Here is a 21,879-nt window from a genome sequence, read left to right on the forward strand (position 1 = left end):
AGTTTTAGTTACATTTACATGCTTGACAGTAGAGTTGTTTTGTGTGGATTACACCTGTGAACCACTTTGGGTTTTAGTTGGCGCCCATGGCCAGAAGTGGTTCTAAATGTACTCACATCATCAAGCATATGCACGATCTAATCATGAAACTTTGCACACGCACGGTTGATAAATGAGGCCCCTGGTGTTTTGGCTTCATGCAGCTGTCCTCTGTTCAGTAGGTAGCAAGCGCAACTAGTTTCCCTGGGTTGTCCCTGCAGTCTCATGAGCAACAACTCTAAATACTAACTGTGGCATTAAGACGAGCACATGAGCTGCCTGTCTGCAACACCAACACTACCATATGAGGTAATCTTAACACTTTAGAAATCAGAGAACATCACTTCTTATTCTGGCATCTCATCCCTCAAGACAGCTAAACTGTAAACTCAGCATCAACTCCTGCGATAATAAGCAGAACCACCACTACCTTTGCAACTTCATCACTCCTAACTTGCTCAATGGCCCAGCAAGTTAGAAGAGAAAGCGAGCCAGTCTCAGAGCACTTAAGGTCCTAAAATGTGTAGGCATGTACCGTCGTAAGGGGTGGATAAAAGGTCTAGTGTGACGAAATACAAGCTGAACATTAGAATATAGAAGAATCACATACATTTTGTTTTCAGAGAAACAAGACCCACATGAGTGATGGATGAGTTAGTCCTGGCAGGCCCCTTGAGCAACATCACATACAAGGTAATAAGAAGATGCCTCTAAGGTGATGGAGAGTAGGAAGTGGAGTACAGTTGATATGTCAAAACATTCTGGCACCTGAAAAAAATGCAGCAAAAATCTAGGTAATGATGACTGAGAGCCCACACTCCATCGATGTCCATTTTTCCTCTGATGTGCCATCCATACAGACACACACCGAAAACGTCAGGAAGGGAAGGGAGAGGGCGGAGGGATAGAAGGAAGAGAGGAGAGGAGAGGAGAGGAGAGGAGAGGAGAGGAGAGGAGAGGAGAGGAGAGGAGAGGAGAGGAGAGGAGAGGAGAGGAGAGGAGGGACAATATGCTAGAAAACATTTGGATGGAATAGAAACAATGAGCAGGTTTCAAGTGGCAAGAGGTCAGTTCTTTAGAGGGGTGGTTCTCAAACATCTCGGTTTGGTTGATGTCCAATCCCAGCACCCTTAGCTCCAGTTAAAAGCCCTCCCACTTCCTGTGGTTGATGGTTCATCTGCGGCAGATTGTAGAGGCATTTCCAGCATGTCAAGGCCAGATGTGTCCCTGGCATACATGACATTGTAAAAGCCATAATCCTCTTTGTAAAAGCGACATCCTTCTTTACAAGCTCCAGCCTTGATTCAACCCCAAGGTTCACTCCTCGTTAGAAGTGCTCTCCTCTGGCGAGAAAATGGCAGCCACGCCCACCAACGTAGAATTATGAGAGGCTGAAATGATGATGACAGTGTGTAGGAGGACGAGGGCCAGCAGGCAGATCTTCAGTCGCCCGCTGCACAGTCTCGGGGTGGCGGCGGAGGTGACCGAAGCCCCCTCGGGCTGGCAGGAAGAAGCAGTCCTTTTTAGCGTCCCGCCTGAGGGGTTGTCCATTTTGGAGTCCCATCGAACGTCACAGCACTCCGCCTCACTGTCTGATGGATGATCTCTCAACAGCCCTGAGAAAGAGATAACACAGGGGTAAAACTACTGTATTTATCCATTTATAAAAAAAGGGTCAAGGTAATTCTGTTTTTTGGCTGACGTAAAAAACAAATCAATAATACTTTCTGAATGAAACTATTGATACTTGAATCCTGTAGCTTTAATTATCTTTAAATGCAGTTTCCATATATATATATTTCTGTAGAGCAGGAAAGCATTTGATTCAGCCTTTAGATCAGATACTGTAGATGAACTTGTTTCAGTAGTGTTGCAGCTCTTTAAAGCTCACTACCTAACATTTAATGGACTAAAGCGAGTTGAATTGATATGCAATACAACAAATCATTGCACAGTTTAAACTGCTACAGCCTTACCTTGTCTCCAGTTTACTGACTTCGTGACTTTTCTGTAATGTTACTCTGTGTGTGGTTAGGTTCAAGTTTTGGTTGAATGTTACAGTAATCAAGTAAACATAGAGTTAGGCGTTAGGGTTCATCACTATTGACTTTTTAAAACATTTAACACAAGAGTATGATCTTCTCGAAACTTTGACAAGGTCTTGTGATTGCCTAAACATAACCATAAAAATGTTAATCATGTTTTAGTAGCTGTGACCTGATAATGTATTGCAAGATCGGATATTGCAGAAAAAGACATTAAAATGGGTTGCCGGTGAACATTTTCCATCTTGTCTCATTAAAAACTTCTTAGCGTTCTTCGGGTGGCATTATTATTTCTCTAAAAACGTATTTACTTTTGCAAATTAGCATTATAAAAATGTCATTGCTACATTTTTGGACATACAGTGAAACCAAATGGGAATGGGTCTGCTTTTGGCTAATCCAGCAAATGAAATACCCCACTTCATTACATTGATTTTTCTTTTTATCCAGTATTAACATAAAACAGTTCTGCTTATTGATTGAAACACTGTCCACTATAGAGATATTTAAAGGGATGAGTACCATTGTATAAACTGTATATTAAAATATTGGATGATCCACAGATCCAGATTGTCTCATTTTATAAATCATCACATCAACCTTACTAATGTGTTGCTTTAGTTCCATTGAAAGGCTAATATCACCCTGATGAATTACTAAACTGATACAGTACAAGCTTAATCTAATATAGCAATTTCTTCAGGAGAAATGACAGAATTAAATGTAAGTAGGCCATCTCAATAAAGCCTGAAAACAGTTCAAGTTAAGTGGAAAACACCATCTGTTAATAACAATAAATCTAATTAGCCCAGAACTGTTTGATGGTAGTTCAGTGATGGTTATCGCATCGACAGTGGCCCTTGTGTTGGACATCCTTCAGTGCTGGACCTCAGTGTGTGGCTTTAATCATGACACAGAGGGACAGACCAGACACAGTGACCCTCGGCTGAACCCAAATTAAAGTCCACGACCACACAGACAATGACGCACAACTGCACCACTTGATGACCCTGGAAGTCTTACTTGCCCATGTGTAAAGGGAGCTGTCACTGTGCTCATCTGCACAGGGGACACTAGACTGCTGAGATTGGTGAGAGCAGATCTAGGACAAATTATCTCTCATGGATAAAGCTTAGTTCTAGACTAAAAAGGACTTCAAACAAACCAAACTCTTTATTTAAAGACATTAGCTTTCAACAATGGCAAGAAAAAATATGTCTTTGGCAAAACAAAGCATTGACGTCATTGACTGATCTAAAATCCCTCAAAATAATTCTCAGATGATGCTGTTATGACGCCCAGCTCTTCAACATAACTTGTTTACTGGCATATGGCCATTGTATGGTCTTCTGAAGTGGAGCTCTTGGTGATTACTATAGTATAAACTTCAGTAAATATTGACAGACAGGCCAAATTCAATTAATCAATGCATTGTTAAAATGTCCTTGCCTGAGCTTGGCTGTGCTCAAACACACCACTAGATGTCACCAGAAAGCCTTTAGAAACTACTCACTGTATTCTTGGAGGAATACCATCCAGTCAATATGGAGATGCACATTTTAGATGTATTAATATTGTGCACCCTTTTCACTAACATAAATTAAATCAGGAGGTTTTCTCTGAAGGAGCAGACAACACAAGGCCACACAAGCACCATCACATTCAAACACGCAGCGCACACATCTCTGCTGCTGTTGTAAACAGGAAATATTAACCTGTGCAGATGAAGCTGGGGCTGCCGCCGTGGATCAAGTCGTCGTTATCGGGCAGGATGAACGGACAGCTCTGCTGGACCTCCAGGCAGTACTGGTAGCATGGTATCTTCTTCTGACAAGACTGCTGGGTGGTGGGGAAAAACTGAGCACAGAGCCAGGGCTTATAGGCCGTCTAAGGAGGAAGAAGAAGAAGAAGAGGGAAAAAAATGACATACATAAATTCTGATTCATGATCCTGTTAAAGTTTGCTGAAAGTTGTTTTTGGCTCTGTTGGAATTTATCTGTAAATATTAGGTTTGTACAAGAGCCAATGTGTCCATTTGTCATCCTAAAAAGTAATTCCCTGTATATTTAAACCACTGAGCTTTTCCAAAATAGTATGCTCATGTATGAGTAAAGGCTCAGGAGATTTTAACCTAGGCTAGTCTGCCAGAGCATTAGCTAACAGAAAGCAATCCATGCCAAATACAGTGTGATGATTTGCTTATTTATGGGATATGAAATATGAGAAGCTGCTGCAGCAGATACATATATATATTATAACACCACACTATGGCTGCAACAAACAATTATCTTTCTTATCAATAACAGGTATTGATCATAAACCAAGGTATTGGACAAATTGTAAATCTGATGATGGCACTATATCAAAAATCAGGGAATCACCAAAGTTATTGCAATTGATCCTGAGGGAGACATGAAGGACTGCGCCAGAATTCATGACAATTCCTCCAATAGGTGTATTGTAAATATACTGCCATCCCTTGAGCCACATAGCCAGCATTGATTAAAGTTCCCATTTCCAGGGTGATATCTAGTCCATAACCCAAAGACATTAAAGAAAAGCGTCTAATCCCTACATATGAAAGCTGAGAATTGTTTGCATTATTTCATGAAAACAACTAATTAATTATCAAAATTGTTGTTGACTCATTTTCATCTACTATGCCTTTAATTTCTCTAATTGTTTCAGCTCTACACCACTCAGCTGTGGAGTGGTTTATTCAAGCATTTTTTAATTGACTATTTTTGGCCAGGTGAGAACAATGCTATCCAAATCTATAAGTGTCACCATATAATCTCACCAAATTCAAGTTTCTACCAAGTTAAAGTTGCTGTAATTCACTGGGAGTCAGAATGTCAAATAAAATGCACAGACTTATGTGCATAAGGAGACAGATGGTGATTTCTAATCGCTGAAGCCTCAGGCTTGGAGAGCTTAGCAAAACAAAATGAACCAAGGGCAAACCACAGACTGGATTCACTCTCATTTCTGCTATTTCTTCATGTGCTTTGTACTGGGTATAACACTGAAGAAGGGAAATTACAACAAAGAGAAAAAGAGCAGAGGCAATCCATCATACAGAGACTGTAATCAAATTTGTTTAGACACCCCTCTGCACCCAAAATCTCTAACCTGGCAGGCTGAAGGATCATTAGAACTCTGAATAACAAAAAACAACATGTGAATTGATGGGACTTTGCTTGGCACTGTGTCTCTAAATAAACTGAATAAAAGTGAATAAAAATGAAAACAACGGAGTCAAGAAAATAACATTATGAGCAACTACAGAAGAATACATGACTCCTTTCAATTTATTGGGTACTTATATTAAAAATAGAGCCTTGCTGACACTGGGTTTATGAGACCAATACTGATATTTGTTTGAAATTGTTTTTAACATAAGCTTAAACAATTAACAAATAAGGATCCCATCAATTTGGTTATTAAACAATTGATAAAGATATGTATTGAGAGGAATATTTTACTGTTGACGTGTATCTTAGTACATTTTTAAGGGTAAACTACACTGGTAATGTATGTTTGACAACTATTTAAAAAACATAATAATATAAAATTAAGACATTGTAGGAAAAATAGACCCAACTGTATAAAATGCAGCACATATTGTAGAACCAACCAAACATTATGAATAGTACTTAGATTTTTGATAGTTAAATGAGTCGTGCTAATGGCTCCTTGAGGCTGTACTTATACCAGTCTTACACAAGACAACTTTTTCTTTAAACCACCATAGAGTGCAGAAGGCAAAAAAGTGAACAGAAATTGCAGCAGCCCTGGTTTTTCAGAACAAATCATTGCACACACAAGGGCAGCTGTGGCCAAAAGCTGCTTCTATTTCTGCTCCATTTTTCAGCAGTTTTTCTTCTTTTAAATTTCCATCAGAAAATCCCCAGTCTTTGTGTCTGTGACCAAAAACTCAGTGACTTTGTTATGACACATTGTGTTTAGAACAAGCGAGTTGGACTTTAGTCTTTTAAAAGTCTTGGTGGGCATTAGATACAGCACTGCTAAATAAGCTAGATCCTAACGTCAGCATGCTAACATGCTCACAATGATGTTTTAATTTAATTTAGTTTATTTCGGTCAGCAAACTCTAACACACATGTACAAATAAAGCAAATAATTATATGTACCGGTGCTTTGTCCTTACCTCCACCAGAACTACTGACAAGCAAAAGGGAAAAACAAAAGTAAAAATAAATAAATAAATAAGGCTAACAAGCTGTTTAGCAGGTCTACTGTAATGTATGCCATACCCATTTAGCATGTTAGCATGCTAACATTTGCAAATTTGCACTAAACACAAAGTATAATTGAGGCTGATGGGAATAGTTTTGAACATATTTGGTGATAAATCTACTTTTTGGACAAACAGAGATTTCCTGATAGAAGTGTTGGACTGAGTGGTCCCATCACACTGCCACTAGTTGGGAAATGCTTTTCTGTCACTTTCACAGTAATAGTGAACATGCTTTTTAGCCATGCTAGTGGCTAGCTGCAATATCCATTTAGCACGTTAGCATTCTAATATTTGCTAATTAGCACTAAACACAAAGTACAGTTGAGAAGGACTAAGAGGTCCCATGACACCATACATAGAGCTGCTGCTAGCATGGCTAAAAAGCCTGTCAACAACAGGAAAGCATTTCCCAGCCATTATTTAGTCACACTCTTAAAAATGCCTGCTATAACCTGCTAGATACCACAGCTTCTGTTTTCATGTTAGCAAGGAAAAATACTTTGCAGAGTTTTCACCCACGAGTGAACACGTGTCACACTGTGAACTCAAACAATGGCAGGTCAGTGCACAGTGCATCATCATGTGCAGCCCACACAAGGTTACTCTTCCATTGTCACAATCTTCAACATGGACTGCTTACGTCATAGCAGCTCCCATCAGTCCACTGTGTTTCCTGTGACCGGATGGCAATATAGTATGTCACCTATTGTCTTGTAGAAGCCAGTCATTGAGTGCAAGGGAAAGGTCTGCCCATTAAACCATGGAAGAAATGTGCCGCTATTAAGCGATGAAAGGTGTTAGGAGAGTCATTTGACTACCTGACACATTCATGTAATAGAGGTACAACAGCGTTTTCCAAGTCATGAATCACAGACAAAACAAACCATTAGCGACAATCACCTTATTAGCAAGAGGGGGAATAATAAAAGGTTAAGCATTAACACATTGAAAGGTAGTATTTTACAATAAACATGACCATATATTCCATGTATTGCATCAATTAAAAGTATTTCTTTATGAATGAAATATCCCAAACATTTTTCAATAAGTAATTATAATAATAATAATAACAGTCAGAAATTCAGTTAATCTTCCTTTTCTGTCTGTGTGGATGTCATTTGATCAGATTAGTATGACCAAACAACCCATTAACTGTCATCATGTTGTGATTCAAACCTCTGATTGATGCACCGAAGCGCATGACATCACCGTTTTCCATCTGAATCCCACCCACTTCAATGATCATTTAATGGTTATGTTACTCATAGTCAGAAGACGTTAGAGAAAATAGGTTGTTAGGGTCTTAAAAGTGATAATAGGAGACATTCTGTTTGGTTACATCACACTCAGATTTCTAAAAAGGTAAATCTCCCATACATTGTCAAATACTGGGAAACCACACAGGGGCCTGATGTGTTTCCTGCTTAAATTGACATCCAAAGATAACAAACACTGCAAAGGCAATTATAATAATTATAATAATCTGATTATGGTGCTGGTTGATGAGGGCGATAATGATGAGAACAGTGTGGACCCGCATGCTCTCTAAAATCAAATATATTCAAGACACGTATGTTGATACTTTCTGGAATAGACTGCACTGTAGGGGTTAAATCCTCCCACCTGCTTTCCAGGAAATACACACATCCTTCAAAAAGTGACTATAATAAATAGATACATTTTTTTGAAAAATAAGGTCAACACTTTTAGTTTTGTGGGGTTTTTTTAGGCAGATCTGTCTCCATTTTATAGGCTGTGGTGCAGGGTGTAAAAAAAAAAAAAAGGTTTCACTGTACTGTGGATATTCTGTCATAATAAACATGTTAGTTCAAACCGTGGTGACTACACCTCTTTGCAGACACACAGCAGCGTCCTGGCCATAGAGAAAGACTGAGAGGCTGAATGTGTAAAAGAGGAGAGACTGCTTTGAGGCTGAGATTTTTTTTTTTTTTTTAAATCACACAGATCATTGATTACATTTGTGTTTTAAGAGTTTTGGGGTATTCTGTCGGAGTCGGAGGTGTTAAATCCGTGACATAGGATTTTCAGCGTGGCGGCTTCCTGTCAGTACAAATGGCTGTTTGTTTCATTCGCGATGATTTAGCATAAATTCTTGCCAGCGGTGAGATAATCCGTCTAGGGATGCCGCGGCTATCAAAAGAGAACCAAAACAATACGATCACAGTCAGACAGGAAATCTGGGTCCTCCTGAAGATGTATGCTGGCAGTTGCCAAGGTAACAGCTTTTTCTGCTTTTCATTACAGCTCAATGGGTACTGCCCCACTCTCTGTTGGTTCTCTCATTGTGTGTGTGTGTGTACATGTTTAAGCGTGCATCCAGGTCTGTGTGTGTGTGTGTGTGTGCGCGTGTGCTCAGCGTGAAAAGGGAAGCGTATGAGTGCAAATTGAGTTAGTCAGGAAGCAGGCCTGGAGTCTGATTTGATCAGTCTAATGTGTGATCAGTGTGAATGGGAACCTGGCACTCAAAAAGCCTCTGTCACCATGCAGCTTAGTCTGCTTCAAACAATATACCGAAGCCCAGAGATGCAACCAGGAAAGATACCAAACTGGCAACTGTTTTCACGAGGACTTTCATGCACGCAGCTGATTCCAACCCCAGCCTGGTTATTTGCACACACTCCTCCCTTCTCCATCCCTCCCTTCTCCATCCCTCCCTCCCTACTAAACCCCTTTAGGTGTTACATCTGTCAATGCTTAAAAATCTTCAATTCAAGGAGATCCTGACATTTTGGACATTCACATGAACACAGAGATGCAAAATACGGCAATATCTGTCCTGCTGCTTATATGCAAATCTTTGGAAGCCTAAAAATAACAAAAATTAAGATTCAAACACTGACGCTCTGGCAGATAAGTGTCAGCAGCACTGGCATCTGAATTTCACCACAGTGATTACTATTACATAAGAGGCAGACTGTAGAACAAGTCGTGGACTGCGTCTTATTCTCTGTTGCACACAGTCCTAATACTTCTTCTGGGGCCAACTGCTACACCAGCAAGAACACACTGTGCAGAACTTTAGTTAAATAGATAAAGGACTTATCGTGCACTCACTCAAAGCACATCTTGTTTTTTGTACTTTTCTTTCAATATTCTGTTAAGTAACTTCAAATCAGGCAGAGCTTCTTTTTTTTTTTTGCACAGAAGCAGATCCAGAAACCCTCCCACACTCCAAACCCTTCACTCCAGTCTGATCTGCAGCAGATGCATTAAGGTGATATTTGAATTCTGCTCAAAAAACAAAACAAAACAATGACGATACTGCAGCAGCTTTTTGGAAAATAGTTAATTAATTTAAAGGAGCCTCTGGGTGGGGAGGCAGTTACTGCGGTGCACCACTGAATGGAACACAGCACAGCTTTGTACAGCCTGTGAACACTGATATAAGACAGCCCCCTCCCACCCCCACACAATAAGCCCACATACTGTCTTTTTTCATAGGTCCAGATGTGGTGGTGGAAAAACTGACACTCCTCAAATCACATGGGATCACAGAGTAACTCAAATCACAACATTAGTGCCAGCCCATTCAGACACTGCACCAATAAAAATCACACTACTGACATTCTCAAGAGGTTCTGTCATCACACAAAAATGAATAAAACTTCCAATTTCTTCTTTTTGATAATTACTTTGTTTTTTTTTCTCCGACACACACACACACACAAACACACAAACGCACACACCCGAGTCAAAACAAACAACGAGGAAACGCTGATTTCTTACCAAGCATTCATTTTAATTTCGGTTCAGCTTTAATGCTCCTAGTTTGTGTTTTCTGCTCGGCGCGGGAAATAATTGGCAGGTTGGAAAATGTGCATCTGATGCCTTCAGGGGGGGTTTTCTGCCTGCGTGCTGTCATGTAGCATCAATCAATCCCAGAGCGAAAAACATTCACAAATCAAATAGTAGAGCGTGTGTGTGTGTGTGTGTGTGTGTGTGTGTGTATGTGTGTGTGGAGTAAAGTGGTTGTGCTATGTCATATTGTCTGATGTTGCACTCAGCATGTAAAAAGAATGATTATGGTGCTAGATATAATATAAACTAGCAACCGTAGAGAGGAATATGACATATATTATGATGTAATGAGATGACCCTCGTTTAATACTACAAAGACTTTCTCTGTGCTTGGCTTCAGGGGGATCCACGGCTCGGCTCAGATGGATTACACACACACACACACACCCCTGTGATTTTTAGTATTGTAAAAAAAAAAAAAAACGGGTCAGTTTTGGTCATTCGACAAGCGTCCAGCAGTTCACAGAAAGCGGCCATCTGAGGCTGACAGCTCCTGTAAATCTGACATGCAAAGCGGGCTCTTCCTCCATTCCGTTTCGCCCCCGACGCAGGGCTTCCCCCTCACCGCTTCCCCATTCACATGCCTGTCAGCGGACGGAGGAGAGGGCTGTGGGAGCAGAGCTTGTCTGTAGACGAAGAGGAACCACTGAGCTGCAGAGAAATATAAACACTCACGCTCAATATTCATTCAGTAGCGGGAGCGCAAGAGAAAAAAAAGAAAAGAAAAAAGAAAAACACCACTATGAGGAAAAGTCAAGATGTCAAGTAACAGCACGATTTAGCCAAATCTTTCCTCGAGTAAAGGTGTTAAACATTGTTGAGAATTCTGGCTGTTGCTGACATTGATGGTGTAAATGAACCTGGACCTTGATGCACAGGTGGAAGTGGATTAGAAAGCAAAACTAGAAGTATTTCCGAGCAGCACTGCAACGTAAAAAAATCACTGACAAAATCATTGAGTAACAACCCGAACTTTCCTGACATTATTTTTGTGCCAGTGTTTTGGTTTTTGTCCATATTGGGCTACCGTAGAAACATGGCGGTGCAACATGGCAGCCTCAGCATAAAAGGACCCGCTCCCTATGTAGATATAAAGGGCTCATTCTAAGGTAATGAAAAAACGAGTCTTATTTTCAGGTGATTATACACTGATTAAAACATACCTATAGACATTATATGGTAATATTAATGCCAGGTGCCACTAAATTCTACACACTGCACCTTTAATGCTTGAGTTCAGAATTTTTTCATTGTGACAGAAATAAAATGCCATAGAAAACAAAATGTATCTTTATTATTTGAGTTGAATGTGTATCTTCCACCATTAAATACTGGCTATGACATAAATATGAAAAACTGGTAATCATTCTGGTCATATTCAATGCTTTTTATTCCACATATTTTCTTTTTAAAGGTGCAGTGTGTAGAATTTGGTGGTATCTAAAGGGGACAGACATGACAGTAATGTGAAAGGTATGTTTAAATTAGTGAATAATCCCATGAAAATAACAATTGTTGTGTTTTTCTTACCTTAAAATGAGCCCTAATAACCACAGAGGGGGTGGGCCCACTTCCATGAAGCCCACCATGTTGCTTCACCAAGTTTTTACAGTAGCTCAGAACAAACAAATCAAGCAGTGGCTCTAGATAGGGACTTCCATATTTTGTGAGTTTATAATAGAGAGGTGAGGGGGTTTTCTGCTTTCTGCAACCACTAGAGGGCACTGCACTACACACTGCACCTTTAAAACATATAATAACACCAAAACCAACCAAGTATTGTGTGTCTGTGTGTGTGTATCCAAAGCCTGATTTATCTTATTCTTCTGTGCGGTGGAGCCCTGATATCCAAAAACTATTAAAACACATCAATAAGCCACATTGAAGTACTTAAAAACATACAAAATGTGTATTAATCCACAGCTGAAAATAGTCCCCACAAAATGCATTGTTGTTCCTGTTTGAGTAACGTTTGCTAGAAACTACAGTGCCTAGCTGCTTTAGGAAACATTTATAATTATGTTGTGTGTGTATAGTGATGTAAGCAGAAGTCGTGAAACTGTGAAATTGCTCCCTGACTTCATAAATCAAGCTGCGAGTGAACTGTACTCATGTTGTTCTAAGCTCCCGGGTATGTGGAAACTTTAACTCTGAGAAGTATCAACTCCTTTTTTTCTCCCCCAGCAGGATGGTGTTTTCACGCACACAGACACACACACACACACACACACACACACACACACTTTCACACACACGGTGGCAACGGTAGCTCTAAAGTGGAATGACAGTGATGGCTATAAAAAGCATATGAGTCAGCTGCAGAGTGAGATCTCAGTTAGAATTTGAATGACACAGATCATTACCACTCGCACAGATCACGCTTGCTGCAGAACAGGAAGCGGCTCTCACACTACCTGGGTTATTTTCAGCTGTGTTTCTTTGTTTGAGGAGAGAGATTTTTTTGACACTGTAATGTACTGACTGTGCAAAATGTTAGACGCCAGATTCTTGATAGGAGAGACACTCAAATTGGGACATTTTAGAGTCAGAAATCAAAATAAAGTCACGTGGGTTTGTTTCAAGGAAAGACTGTTTTTTGATATACTACACACACATAAAAGAGATCAGATAAAATGCTGTTGACAGGCCTCGAATCTCAGTGTCCGCCTTGCATCACTGACGCAATCCTTGGATAATACAGCAAGGACAGGGGTGCATAGAAGGTCTGTCCTCCTGCATTGATGTCCTTACTTATTACATCCTATTCCCTGGTGATGTAACATATCCAGGTGCTGTGTACTTCTGGAAAATGACACTCTGAGGCAGAGCGTCCTCATCAATTTAGATGGTTTCCAATTTTCTCCTGTTTGTAGGTTTGCCGTGCCATCTTCCCCCCGACAAGAGATCCAGGGCCAAAGTAGGACCGTGGTGGTGGTGGACTACAAAATCTTAGCTTAAAAAGTGTAAGAAAAGTCGGTTCAACTCATCGTTTAACCAAATCAAAAGCAAACTTTTTTGGTTCTGTACATTTCTTTTTCTGAATAACACGCCTGAGGGTTTGAAACTGGGAGAGAAACTCAGTCCAAGCTCTCTCTAAGATGAATGATGCTTCTGACACAAGCAGGCCGGCTGACAGTCCACACAGTGAGAAAAAAAAAGGATCAGAGCCTCACAAACAGCCACATAGATCAGGTGGCATTTGAGAGAGATGCAGGCACACACAAGAGTCAGGAAAGCATCAACACAGAGGGGCAATTTTTCCAGATTTGAACGCCCTCTGAGACAAAATTGTGAATTTAGTCTTCTGTATATAATAAAAAGCTGATTTGACTTGCTTAAGCTGTGCAAACGAGCATGTTAGTGTAAAGCAGGTTTAACTAAAAAAGCCTCTGCAAAGGTTACACGATGCTCAGAATCAATAGAAAATCAATCTGTATGAAGAGCAAATAATAGGAAGAAATGTGGAGGATTTAAAGACATGTAAATGATGTTAATAATGGTGATGTCTTTAACACACTTTACAACAAGGTTCCCTTTTAGTGTTAATATTATTTGTAACTCATAAATTAATGCTCAAATTGGATGCAAAAAAAAAACATAAAGAGAATCTACTCAACAGATAATAATGGAAACCAAGGATGCTGCCTGATGAATCCAAACTGAGATTTAGCAGTGATCACTATTTGGCAAGCACCTCATCACTGTTACCCTTTTTTGCCAATGAGTGATAACAGCTTATTAATGATTTAGACAGGGTTCACACCTAATTAACAAGCTCATTATAACCCATTCACACAGATTTTATAAGGGTAGACTTATTATAAAGTGGTACCAAGAATTCTGTATATTCTCCATACATAACAATGAACATTTTTTTAATTGAATGTGTAGCTGTAGCTCTCATTAAATAGAAAATATGTACCTACAAGCTCTGAAATCACTCACTCCTGGATCCAGATTACTGTAGCCCAGTATCTGTGCAACCCCACACTGTTTGTCCCAGTTAGTCAACATTGTGTTCCAAACTGCAGGTTACAAATACAGTTCCCAATTTCTATATTTGTGCAAAGTGTTACAAACAGACGCTCGTAATGATCTCGGTGCAGAGGGAAGCACTAAATCACAGACAGAAACTGCTATCGGGGCATGTCGATATGTCTCAGTAGCAAACATGTCTGAAAGAACAATGTTTAAAAGGTAAAAACTGTACACACGGTCCTCCATTAGAGATCCATCAATCTTATCGACGGGTTTACAGAGGCTTCTAGAAACCCCTGAACCTGCTAACTGGAACTGCCATATAGAGCGCACGGCATTATGGGATGTATGAGAGATCCGACTGACATGATCTGAGAGATTTTATGACCCTGGTGTACTGTGTTAGCTCCTGAAAGGTGGCTCCAAAGCCTTCATGTCTATGTTGGAGCGTGAGCACGGAGATTGCATCCGTTTCCCTGAACCATGTTTTGTAGATCAGTTCTGAGAAAACATGGTCATGAATGTGTATGTCTGGATTTGTTATCAGGCTGGTTCAGCACGCAAGCGCAGCAACCCGGCCGCCGATGAAGCTGTTTGATTTACAAAGCAGGTGAATTGAAGAATCTGCTTTCCACTGTCGCCACTGTGGCTGTAAAAAAAACCCACTGTCCGGCGTGGGAAACCAACCCAGACCAGCACCCAGTAGATACTAAAGTCCTTTCCCAGGTTTGCTCTCACATTGAGTAGATTAAGACTCGCTCTGGTCGCCGGATCCCTGTTGGCTCAGCTCCAGCTCTGCAGTTCTCTTCTCCAAAGATTTAAAGAATTCATTTTTTTTCCAGCTGGATCAGAGCTCTGGGAGACAGCTGAATAGGTCAGTATGGCTCTGCTTTTCTCTATCGACGCAGAGCCTGCTGACTGTGGGAGGCTCCATCTAAGCCTGGGACATATTGACTGATCCCCACCCACCTCCTCCACCTTTCGTCCTTGTCACTCCACAGTAAACACCTAGGCAGATAAATGCTGAGTGGAGGTTTTGACACAGGAGAACCAAACTGGACTGAGCTCAGATGGATGGCTCGAGTGGGAAATAGGTATCAGCATTCATTCATCCTCAACTCAACACTACTTATTAAGGGCATGACTGTAAGCTTATTTGGGGTTTAACATGTTTACACTGACGTAAACCTTTACAACCTGAATCAAAGCAGCCCTTAGGTATATTGGCGCCATATATGTAGGTAGAAGATGTTTACCCTCCTCTTATCAGGGTGACTTAGCCTCTACCTATAGCCACAGATAGGAATCAGTGCACGTAGTAGACCTGCATTCAATCATGTTTCACCAGCAACCTTCATGGGTAGATATTTAGTGAGCTGATCAGGCCAACACAAACACATCTGACATCTAGCAACATGTTTGTTAATGACATTACACATGTGGCTGCTCCATAGCAGGTGTTGATCTCAGATCTTTGTCACCAAGTGCTAATATGGCAATAAATAGAACACTCTGTATTACAAGACATAGCATGAAAATGTGACTTGGGTTGAGTAGAGGTAAGCAGTATAGAAAAATACACTTAAAGAAATAGTCCTGTGAGTATACTGTTAATATCATTATGGATGCATTAATTAATTTTAAAAATACGGTAGATGACTGTTTGTAGTGATAACAGTGCTTCACATTGTAAAAGCTCCTCATATTTGTAAAATCTCAAGTCCATATTTGAGTTCCATATTTGCCTCTTAATTGTAGCGGAGTTCAAGTAGAAAGTTGAGTCTCAAGTAAAGGACAAGTGCATCAAATTTGTAAGTGCATAAGTACAGTGCTTGAGTAGATGTGCTTAACTGCATGCCACCCGGGCTGCTGTTACCTCAACAGGCGCTGACAGATTTTAAGCTCTCTTTTGTGTTCATGCTGAGGCGTGACCATATTAAGCAAATCTGTGTGAGACAATTCCATACCACATACTGACTGACTGAAGACAGTACGCTCTAATCTTTGTAGTATGGCTGTTGTAGTGTGCATTAAATCTACCTTTTGAATTGTTTTATACTAGCATGGAATTATACATGCGACATCGAACGTCAATGAAAGTGTGACACTGCTGACTGACCTTAATAAGATTGAGTCCCTGACTCTCCTATTAGCTTTATTACACCTGTTAGGGTGGGATGGACAAATGACATCTTTATCATCCTTATTATACTCTATTCTAGGCCTGCAACGGATCATCATTGGTCCGTGATCCGTTCGGACCATCTATTTCGGTTCGGCACACGCATGATACGCGGATTGATTTATGAAAAAAAAAAAAAAAAAAATGTGCGCATGTTCAGTCCACACACAGCTGTAACCATTCCTGCTAGTTCCAGGGACAGAGCTACTTAACACGCTCTGGGTAAAAGTCTGCAACAGTTCCCTTTTCAATAAGCAAACTATGGCTCGTTGTGATTTATTGTCCTCAGTGTACAACATGTAGAACAGTGGGCATGGAAAATAAAAGTAGGCTAGACTTCAGTGACTACTGTAACGATAACTGCTGCCTCTAGTGCTACGTCTGTTTCCTTATACTCGCGCTGCCACACAAACCAGTCGCCTAGGTTAGCCTACCACACAGACGTAACACTCAAAAAAAGACAAAACATGTTTATTTGTCTTGTCTATTTTTTTTTGGCTGATCCGAAAAATGATCCGATCCGTGACTCTGATCCGAGGAACGATCCGAACCGTGAGTTTTTTGATCCGTTGCACCCCTACTCTATTCTAATTATACCTGAAACTACATTCTCTACTTATTGCTTATTAGAGTGCCTTTTGAAACCATACTGCCTTTTTTGTTGATGCTTTTGCTGAATTTTTAAAAAAAGAGCAAAATGTTGCTAGGCAACCACCGAATCACATGTCCTTAGCCTAACTTTTATGTTGCTTTGAAGTAAACTTGATCCAAGCCTATTCAGATCATGTTAATTGCGGTTATTTATATAGGTACAGGTATCCAACAGCCACCAAATGACGTTGTTGTTAACACCACAGAAGACCCACCTCTCATCTGATTGGACAATGAGAAAACATGGAAATGACATTGGGGACTCTTAGGCTTTGAATTGAGGTTTTTTTTTTTTTTTATCCAAGGTGTTCGAGGCACTCCTGCAAAAACGAGAGGCACATTGAGTGGAAAAACTTGAGATGCTCAGCAATGCAAAAACAGCAATCACAAAGTCTTACTCTCATTTAAAACAATTAGAAAACGCCGTCCCATGCTGCCAGAAAGCACTCTGTCTGATAGAGGTCTTACTTAGTCAGGTCTCAAGCTGCAGCTTGTTGCTGCTGTTCAGCAAAAGCTTCACTGTCTCACTTTAAGAGAAGCGCTTGCTTTTAATTCGGAGACACTGAAAATTCAAATGTAGATCAAACAGGCCTATCATCAGGCACGTTGAAACATTAATATTCACAGACGATACCAGTAGCATAATGCAGCTTTAATTGAACTTGTTGGAGATGAGTAACAACAGATTGGAAGCAGATCAACTTTAGTTTACAACTGAATGACTTACATGAAGAAAATCACTTATGAAGACATATGGAGCAGAAATCTGAAGATTAACTGTAAATCTTTGATTTTGTATTTGACTTTTTGTGATAACAGAATGATTGGAACTGTTTCTAATACTTTAAAATATTCTGTCATTGAAGTTTTAGATCTTGTACTGTCATAGAGTCATAAAGCTTTGAATTTAATATTGTAATTATCCTTGATGTACATTTCACCTGCATAAAGAAAAATAAATGTGTTGTTTAGTTGATAAAACAACAATCTCAGTATATGCCACCAATATGCTGACTAATATCTATTGTGAACTAAATGTTGACATTAAATCATCTCAGAAAATACAGATTCATAAGAGAATACTGTTTGTAGCATCTCTATAAACTGCACACTAAATATGAACAAACACATTCTCAATAGTCACACAATTGGGAACAGGTGTGTATTAACTGTTGAAAAAATGAAAATATCAATTTTCCCGGAATGACATGAATGTATTCAATTTGTGGTTTTCATTCAGAGCATTATGCGGACTAAACAACACGCAAGGTGAATGACGTCACTTATGGCCACTTCTCAAGGTAAATACTGTAAATGAAAATCATTATCATCCAAGTGTTGGCAGTAATGACAGCGAGGAAGTGAGGGGTAATGATTAGCCTGAGGGTGGTGGGGGAAGGGGGGCAATCAGCATATAGATTTATTGGCCCGTAAGGGAGTGAAAATGTGAAAGGTCACTGTGTGAGTGATTGAGGGCAGATAACTCTGGTCAAGACTGTGATCCTTATGTAACACCGTCAGTGTGAACATTTACCTCAGGCAGTGCCCAAGAAAAAGTGAAGATGTCATCATCACTATAGAGGCCTTTCCAGGAGACAGGATTAAGGTAAGATTAGAAATTACTGTACAGGAAACATATCTAAGAAAATTAAATTGGATTGAATCTAGATTGGTATCTCTTAGAGGATGTGTAGACTTGGTTATAAAAGGCGTCTTGGTGATCCTAACACAAGTGGACAGCAGAGACACATCGCCGTTCAAACCTGTGTCTATCGTGCGTCTCCAAGGTGTCCAGCTGACCACTAGTATTCAGATTTCGTCAAATACTACGTCACTTCCAGTAGAAGGACCAAGAGCTACATGCACAGCTTTTAAGTCAGTTTGTTGCAGAGCAGGTCATTTGGCGTTGGTATGCTCTCACCAAAAACAACCACCACATCCTATACTGATTATGTTCCTGTTAAGTTCTCATTGAGGACAAATCAGGAGACATTAGCATTTACACTAAAAAGATATGTGATCAAATGGTGTCCCAGGTCCTCAAGTTTCAATCAGGATGTAGAAATATTTCCCTGGATAAATGAAAGGTATGACCAGCAGGTGGTGCTAGAAGATGAATGTCTGTATAAGATCTCATGACAATCCATCTGATATTTGCTGAGCTATTTTAGTTTGGATCTTACCTTGCGAGGCGAGGATCCAGCTGCCTTGCAAGGTAAGACGGTGATAGACAGATGGTTCATCCAATCACCGGCCAAAGATTTTTTGAAAGTGCCGGCCTTTATCCAAACAGTTTCCAAGGACGTCTTCTCAGATGGTTCAGTGTAACAAACCATCTGGTGCATCTGGTTAGTTTGGACCAAATTGGTGGAGCAGACTGACCAACATTACCATCCCTGGAGTCATGCTGCTAACGTGTGGCTCTAGTAAATGAAACCGTCACTATTGTTGGGATTACAAGACAGCAGAAATTCATTTAGTGTGAAAAGAGAACTACAGTAGGAGTCTAAAAACAATAGAAGAGGAATTAAAGCAATGCATTGTAAGTTTGGAATAAAACATATTTTTTAAGTACAGCTCTGGTATTGTATATTATACTTCAGAATCACAAAAGCCTTGATAAACAACAACATAATGGAAGTTAAACAACCAAAAGGCCTCCAATTGCGCCCACGCCAGGAGCCAAACACAAGCCCCTGCAATCATACGTCCCCCCCTCTTCCTGCCATTTCTGCACTCAACAAATCACACCACTGTGAAATAAATGTGCTGACATCTTTGGAACATACTGGGGCTGTTGTTGAGTGTGAAAGAGCATCTATTAGAAATGAGATATGGAGTGTTTCCATTTAACGTCTACTGTTTTAAACAAAGTTGACTACGTTTATAGGGATGGGAACGGGGCTCTCGTTGAGGCAGCAGTGCAGCTCCTCAAAGCGCAAAAGCTCTCAACTCAGGTGGCCACTTGGCAGATCAGATGTGAGAATTTGGAGGGGAGGTCATTGAGTAGCAACATCGGGAGTGTGGGTGTACCAGGTGGCTCTCCTAATTAATCTTCTCCATCCTTTCTCAATACACACTATAGAGAGAGCAGCTTTGTTGGACAGATCACTGGCGACATAGATCCCTATCAGCAGACTTCCATATCGAACCATTCTGTAAAACTCAGTTAATGCCAATGGTTTCTTTTCTCCACCGAAATAAATTGATACCAAGTAAGTATCGAAACGTCTCCCATCAAACGTTACCTGCAATCGACCTCTAGACATTATGACTATTTGTATGGACTTCTTCACAGCCAATCAATGCAAGCGTTCTTCGATTTAATGCGACATGTGATTGGCCCACTGCCACAACAGCTACAACCCGTCCGTGGTGGTCAAGTCACAAATTAATGCTTCTATTCACATGATGGGTATCGAATGAAGTACTCAATTGGTATCAGTAGTATGACTTTAAGGTTACATGGATTGGTACTGGTATCGTAATTATACCCAGCCTTAGTAGTAACTATGACAATAGGGCTGGGCGATGGGGACAAAATCAAATATCACGACATTCTTGACCCAATACCTCAATATCGATATTACAATATTGTAGACATGACTATTAGTGCTTTTTACAAACAATCATCATTAATATGGATATAACTTGACAACTCTTGTGCCGTATCACGATCTTACGATATCTAAAATCTAACACGATATCTAGATTCATATCATGATATCGTTATATATATTGCCCAGCCCTGTATGGTATTGTTAAGGTTAGGAAAAAAATGTCAAGAAAAACAAACTCAGTCATTTTAACAAGTGCCCCAAAAACAACATATATTTATATTAAAGCGACAGAAGCCCCCTAGTGACCGTAGTGTATGTGAGTGAAGAAAAGAAAGAAATCAGGTAACGTTATTATAGAATGACAAAGCTCAGAGAGCAGCTGTGATTGTTAGCCATTAGATCGCCTGCTACAGTAGCTCACCAACTCACCCTACATATTCCTGATGTCCCCAAACCTCACCCGGATGACATTAGCTGTTATACTTCCTGGCGTGACCATCTCTTAACTGAATAAAGTTAACTATAGTTGACTATTCTCTGTTCTTATTTTCTCTACTAGTTCCTTTCTGTCACCTCATATCAAGCAGGATACATTTCTGGATTTAACTGGATAAAGCTGTTGATTTCCTCCATCCTCATGTACTATATTGCTGCTGATAGTACACATTTTAACAGTTTAATTTATTTTTACAGTATCCTGAGGTGGTGTGTGTTCTTCTACTGAAAACATCATCCAGTCCTATCAATCTCAGGTTCGCAGTGCGGTAGACTCTCTCGTAGTCTTACATCAACTTATTGCATAAGACAGCAGCATACATCACACACTCATCAATTTGGAAGAAACTGTCAGTGTAGAGTGGCTTCTTTTTTCTTCTTCTTCTTTTTTTTTTTTTTGCTCTTTTGGCAAACCATCACACTGCGCTCACATAAACAAAACTCATGTCCAGTAACTGACAATTCATTTAACGGGACAAACATCATCCTCAATCATCCTAATGGGCCACACGGAGCTTAACAGAGATTCAAACGTAACCTTTTCCCTAGTCCACTGTATACATGCGGACCCGGCTTTTGAAAAGCTTTTTTAAAAGGGCATGTGAAGAGAGGTACCTTAGTGGAGGAATAAGGCAGACACAGATAATCCCATTAGTGCCAAGTGGTGGGGAATTTAGATGCGATCATCTGAAGGCAACGCACAAGAGATTTGGGGGCCTGCGTCGTCATCACTTCTCATATCTGACACCAGCAGCTGTGGACATTACGGCACAAAACATCCACCCTGCTCCAAAAAAGGCATTTTCCACATTAGTTAAATACTATAATGCAATATGGCAGAGAAAGGCT

General features: G+C 40.2%; 1 protein-coding gene across 1 annotated transcript in view; it reads right to left on the minus strand.

Annotated features, from left to right (window-relative positions):
* Positions 1-1,356: 1,356 nt before the first annotated feature.
* The window catches only part of LOC128354070 (NALCN channel auxiliary factor 1-like), a 30,681-nt gene continuing 10,158 nt past the window's right edge, over positions 1,357-21,879 (minus strand). Inside the window, exons 2-3 of the mRNA XM_053314314.1 lie at positions 3,800-3,971; positions 1,357-1,655 (exon numbers count right to left, since the gene is read on the minus strand). Of these exons, the coding sequence (XP_053170289.1) occupies positions 1,357-1,655; positions 3,800-3,971 (471 nt within the window). The remainder of the gene's footprint in view (positions 1,656-3,799; positions 3,972-21,879) is intronic.

Source organism: Scomber japonicus, chromosome 24 (assembly GCF_027409825.1).
Source record: "Scomber japonicus isolate fScoJap1 chromosome 24, fScoJap1.pri, whole genome shotgun sequence".
Taxonomy (NCBI): Eukaryota; Metazoa; Chordata; class Actinopteri; order Scombriformes; family Scombridae; genus Scomber; species Scomber japonicus.